This window comes from Octopus bimaculoides, chromosome 16, assembly GCF_001194135.2.
Source record: "Octopus bimaculoides isolate UCB-OBI-ISO-001 chromosome 16, ASM119413v2, whole genome shotgun sequence".
NCBI lineage: Eukaryota > Metazoa > Mollusca > Cephalopoda > Octopoda > Octopodidae > Octopus > Octopus bimaculoides.
In genome coordinates, this window is record NC_068996.1 from 52,450,886 (window position 1) to 52,457,248 (window position 6,363).

The 6,363-nt window shown below is 33.5% G+C and overlaps 1 protein-coding gene across 1 annotated transcript in view; it reads left to right on the forward strand.

The window, feature by feature from the left end:
- The window catches only part of LOC106870454 (beta-alanine-activating enzyme), a 116,740-nt gene that overhangs the window by 109,148 nt on the left and 1,229 nt on the right, over positions 1-6,363 (forward strand). Inside the window, exons 14-15 of the mRNA XM_014916555.2 lie at positions 2,336-2,461; positions 4,087-4,218. Coding sequence (XP_014772041.2) covers positions 2,336-2,461; positions 4,087-4,218 — 258 coding nt within the window. The remainder of the gene's footprint in view (positions 1-2,335; positions 2,462-4,086; positions 4,219-6,363) is intronic.

Here is a 6,363-nt window from a genome sequence, read left to right on the forward strand (position 1 = left end):
AACCAAACCTTAGTCACAATTTATATTCCTAACACTAGCTTAATGATAACTAAGATATTTTACTAAATTCTTTGTTATATTTAAAATTAATTGAAAGAAACACAGAGCATCTCAACAGAAATATGGTAACAAAAGGGTTAAAATATATAATAGAGAAACAATTCTTAACCCTTTCATTACCAACCTGGCTGAAACTGCCTCTGGCTCTGTAGTACAAATGTCTTGTTTTCAAAATTGTTTGTTATATTCAAAATTAATTAAAAGAAATACAGAGCATCTCAACAGAAATATGGTAACGAAAAGGTTTTAAAGACTTAGTTTAAACTCCATGCCCATGACTTCATATGCCGATGGCGAAAAACTCTCAAGAAAGCTGAACAGCAGAAAGTCTTCAGAGAAGAAACCCCACTCATGCCCTTAATTTCTCAAACTTTAAGGGGGCCAGGCTACATCCAGGTCATGACCCCTGGGTGCCCTTCTGCTGACACTTTTTAGCCACTTGGATATCAGAGATTCACACTTTTCACTTCAATATTCTCCAGTTTATTGTATAGGACACAGTTGGGTAGTCCGGGCATGTTGAATATTCTCCATTGTCCAGTCTGATTCTGTCTACTGCAGGTTCTGTGTTAGCAAAAGGTTGTGGTAGTTTCATTGAGGGACTGAAAGGTACAGATATTAAGAATAGGAGTGGGAAAATTGTAAAACAGATTGTTTAAAACTTGTGTGTTTGTGTGCGTATGTATACATATGTGTGTGTTTGTGTATGTTTATAGAACTTGAACTTATGTGAATAGATATTTTGTGCCTGTCCATATATATATATATATATATGTCATCATCATCATCATCATATATATATATATATATATATATATATATATATATATTGTTTAAAGGATCATGGGTAAGGCCAAAACAATGCGAAGTAAATGGAAGGTAAATCACAAGAAAACAAATATGTGAATTAATGCAGACTTACCTTGTGTTCAATATTTCGGGGTTATGAACCCATTTTCAAGAAATTGACGAATGTTGCTGATGTCCATTTGTGTGAGTGTGTGTAAAGTGGCATGTCCATTCCACACAAGCTCACACATGCACATCGACAACATTCGTCAATTTTTTGAAAATGGGGTCATAACCCTGAAATATTGAATACAAGGTAAGTCTACATTAATTTACATATTTGTTTTCTTGTGATTTACCTTGCATTTACTTCGCATTGTTTTGGCCTTACCCATGATCCTTTATACAATATATTCTATACAGTGCTTCATACTAATTATTCCCTAAATATAATGTTGTTGTTTTTGTTATTATTAAACAACCTTAGTCTACTTTGATTGAACTGGTTAGTTGAATACTTGAAAATAGCCTTGATATGTCATGCTTCTGTCTGATCTGAAACGACACTGCATTGTGTGATGCTGGTGGGTCAGTATATATACATTGAAAAATCAGGACAGATATAACAATGATATTTGCTCTACAAAATCATACCTTTCTATGTGTTGAATGTCATTATCAGAAACAGCATTCTTTGCTTATACCCTGACCTAAACAGCTACCAACATCCAACTCGATGAAGCAAAATAGATTTCATTTAATCTAATCATATTATATTGTGTATGATATTAAAAAGAAACATAATGCTACAATGTTGAGTGACTGAAAATTAATTTCAAATGGGTAAAATTCATAAAAAAGTATGCCAGAGTGACTCTAAATAGAGCAAAATATTATTATGTAGGTCATTACATTTTTACAATTAACTGACCAAATTGTTAACAGTTAGGAATGAGATATCAAAATAACCACATGGTTGATAGTACAATATTACCATATTTACCTGGCTGATAGAACAGCTGTACTATGTCTATCTCGCTGATAGAACAGCTGCTTTATATTTCATCTGGTTGATGAACAACAACACCATATTGAGAGAACAGTACTATCATATTTACTGATAGAACAGCTATGCAATATTTATCTGGCTGATAGAACAACTGTTCTATATTTACCTGGCTGATAGAATAGCTGTACTATATTTTATCTGGTTGATAGAACAGTTGTGTTGTATGTATCTGCTATACTGTATGTGACTGATAGAATAGCTGTACTATATTTTAGCTGGTTGATAGAACAGCAGCACTAGATCTTTGTGACTGATAGAACAGTTCTGCTATATCTTATGTGATTGATGAACAACAGTACTAAACTGAAAGAACAGTACTATCATATTTATTTGGTTCATAAAATAACTGTACTATATTTTAACATCTACTGTTACAAAATTGTTTTCAAAACTTATATATTTTGTATTTAATTTTAGAAGAAAGTCTGCATTTTGAAACGAAACTTACAAAGTGGGGGTATATTTTCATCCCCAACTATTTCTCTTAATCCTCATATTGTATTCGTATCAACTCTGGATGGATGTCTTTTTGCCTTAAACCCAGTAAGTATGTTTTATTTGATTTCCCCGTTTACTATACTACTAAAAGAAAAAAAAAATTAGTGTTCAGCCATGCTTTATCACGATGATGATAAGAATGTCAGCTGATTTGAAGTATTGCTGTGATAGTTATTATATTATTGTACAGATTTCAAATTCAAGGCATTATACAGCTTGTTGCTATGCTTATGTAGGTCACTATAGGCTTAGAAATTATGAAAAGCAAAAAAATGTCCAGATTGGTTGCTCATTACAAATTCATTCAAATTTTCTAACTAAACTTGCAGAAATAGATTTTTAACTAAATAAAAACATTGTCTTTGAGATTTATATATACAAATATCATCATCATCATTTATTACCCGTTTTCCATGCAGGCATGGGTTGGATGGCTTGACAGGATCTGGCAAGCCAGAAGATTGTATGAAGTTCCACTGCTTATTATATATGTGTGTGTGTGTGTGTGTGTGTGTGTGTGTGTTAAAAGCATCATTTAAATACTGAGATATTTGTTTTGCTAGTGTTATATTTCTTAAAATAGCACCTATTAATATTTTTGTAAATTTTTGTAACATGTTAATTAATTGTCTCTATTAGAGTATGAAGACAAATTGTAAAGTGGTAGGTATCAGTTATCTCAACCGGCACTTAGAATCTGTGTTGCTGTTGTAATAATATCAGAACACTTACTCAGCAGTAGCTGAATTCTTCATGTATCACATGCTCATTGAGTTATTTCTCTTGCATTTGTTTAGACGTCTGTGTGTCTCTGTGTTACATAATAATCCTACTTTATGACATGCTTTCTCTTATTCATATGCATTTACATCATCATTAAAAAAATGTGTGTACTCTGATTTGTACCATCAAATTCTTGGTTGTGGTGGAGATGTTAGACATGTAAACAAAAATAAGAAACAAAATAAAAAAAACAATTTTAATATAGACCTCATACAGTAGCTACTTATGATAACAACTATGTAATTGTATATAGGCATACCTACACAGGTGCAACCACTGGCTAAGTGATATCAAACGAATTACCAGGTGTGATTTGTGTATGTGATAATACACTGATGAATGGGCTGGATAAATAAATTAATGAAATTATTATGTATCTCCTCTATAATATGACACCTCTTCTTGTCCCTGTATAATTCTTTATCCTGTCAGTACCTGGTATAAAACCGTCCCCTTCCTTACACCCCTTTCACACACACACACACACACACACACACACACGCATGCACTTAGTTTTGGGGGCTTTTATCTCTCCTGTTCTTTTTCTGTCTTGCAACTTACTCCAGCAACCTCACTAGTGCTTGTGGCACAACAAAAATAATAATGCACCCAATACACTCTCTAAGGTGGTAAGCATTAGGAAAGGCATCCATCCATTCACCAATAGTCTGCCAAAGCAAATTATTGGTGCATGAAGCAGTTCTGCGGCTTAGCAGAGCCTGTCAAACTGTCCAACCCATATCAGCATGGAAAACGGATGTTAAATGGTGATGAAGGTGATGATGATGACAATGAAAGCAACAACAACAACAACAATGATGAATTTAGATTACAGATACAGAACAATATATAAATGATTTAATTTCATTGCATTTTCTCTCTTTTAGTTTGATGGTGCCATCCAATGGCAATACACCTTCCACAAACCTCTCTTTACTTCCCCATGTCTAACCAGCAAAGGAGTCTTGATTGGCTGTGTTAATGAAAGTTTATATCACATAAATAACGAAGGCTCTTTGGTAAGGATTACTGTTTTTATGTTTCAACAGTCACTTTTATGAATGTCATAATTACATATGTTGGACAAGAAGTTATTATGACCTGATGATCATTTCACTGTTAGGCCAAACACTGCCAACAGTTAATCCTAACTATAAAAATACAATGCTGCTTACCTCAATCAATCTGTTTGAACTAGATTCACTCTCCAGCTTCACTTAGTAAGTTTAGCTATAAAACAAGCACAACTTGCCTGAAACAATTTAATAATTGATATTGTAAAAGAATAAGGTATACCTTAATTTATGTCACTTTGAGCTACATTTTTTTTTTTTGGTTTTACATTGTGTTCTTAAAGAAATTAATGGAAAAAAAAAAAACTTTGACTTTGGTTGATGTGTCCAATTTTATGTCAGTCTCAACAACCATATTTAAAAGCATAATATTAAAAAAAAAACAGTTAAAAACCAATACTGATGTGGAAAATCAAATAAAATACATGTGAATATATATACAAATCATTTATTAAAACAGATGTAAGGTAATAAAATTTTTAAAAGGTTTTTTTCATGTTATGTCATTTCCAAGTTAAGTTGCATGTCTTGGGACTAATTACTAGTATAAGTTGAGGTATGTGTGTATTGGACTATAAAAATAACTGCTCCAACAATTCTTGTGTCAAATATTTAAATTTGAAGTTATGCTCAGTGGTCACATGTGAAAACAGTTGACAACTCACCAATAATTTAGTGAAGATATTGGGCTACTGTTAAAGATGAGGCATGAAAGTATTTTAATGATTTACAGAAACTGTAAAAGAGAAGCAAAAATGGCAGTTTCTTATCTAATAAATACCTGAGAGAATGTCTCACATAGACATGCTGTGCTTAAAAGTACAAAATATATGGGGAGGAGGCAAAAATTGTCTTACAGTGGCTGATGAGACTGCAAGATGCATTTCAGCCACATTAGGCTTTGTTAGTAGTGTTTACTTACTGCCAACCACATTCTAAAAAGAAATATGTATTCACCGATAAGTATAAAAACAGTGAATAAACATTCACTGATGTTGCAGATAGCCATCTTATAAGCAACAGAATAAATATCTTATATGTAACAGAAGCAGTATTAGATTAAAATAGCCATTTGTGTATCATATTTAATGTTATTCATTATGATAAGCAAATTTACTGCGATACTCCAGAAATGATATCTTAAATGAATGTGCTGGGTTTAAATACATCAGTGAATGTTTATTCATTGTTTCCCTATTTTGGTGATGATGGATTTCATCTTAGCATGTAGTTGGCTCTAAGTACATGCTAATGACAAAACACAGATAGGCAGAAATGCATCTAGCATTCTCATTGGCGACTGCTAGGATAACTTTCATCTCCCTCTGATATATAAATTGCGTCTTTAAACACAGTACAACCTTAAGAGATGTTATGTGAGGGCAAATACTGCAGTAAATTTACCTTTTATGAGATATTGACATTAAGTATGATACACAAATGACTATTTTAATCTTAAATTGCTTCTGTTCCATATAACGAACTTACAAATACATATATATATATAAATGTCAGTGTTCCATGCTGGTATGCATTAGACTGTTTGGCAAGTTCCAACAGGCCAAGGGACCATATCATGCTCCAATGTCCACTTGAACATCATTTTTGTACCTGGATGACCTTTCTAACTCCACCCACTTTACAGCTTGTGCTGGGTACTTTATTTTTCATTGCACCAGCACTAATGAGACTACCATGCAGTAGCCTGCAAGACCAAGATTCCCTTTGATTGAGTGGAGCTACAGCTGAGAGGAAGGCAGCTTTATGCTAGATGTGGGGTTAAAGTATGACAGAAGGGGCCTATATCCAGGCAATGCAACCTCACAGGCGCATGAGGAAAGAGAAAAAGTCCTCAATGCCCACATGATGATGTGGACAATTGTTCTTAGACCCCAGAAGCGCACAGCCAACAACTTCCAAGCCTGGAACAATGATATCCCGACGCTGTATGGGCTCCGTAAGGACCACAAAGTAACAACTAATCCTGTAGTGGGACCACCAACTAACCCCACTATACTATGTAGTCAACAAAATCAAAAACAAACAATGCATGAAATTAAAAATATAAAATGGTAACAATTTACCCATCGC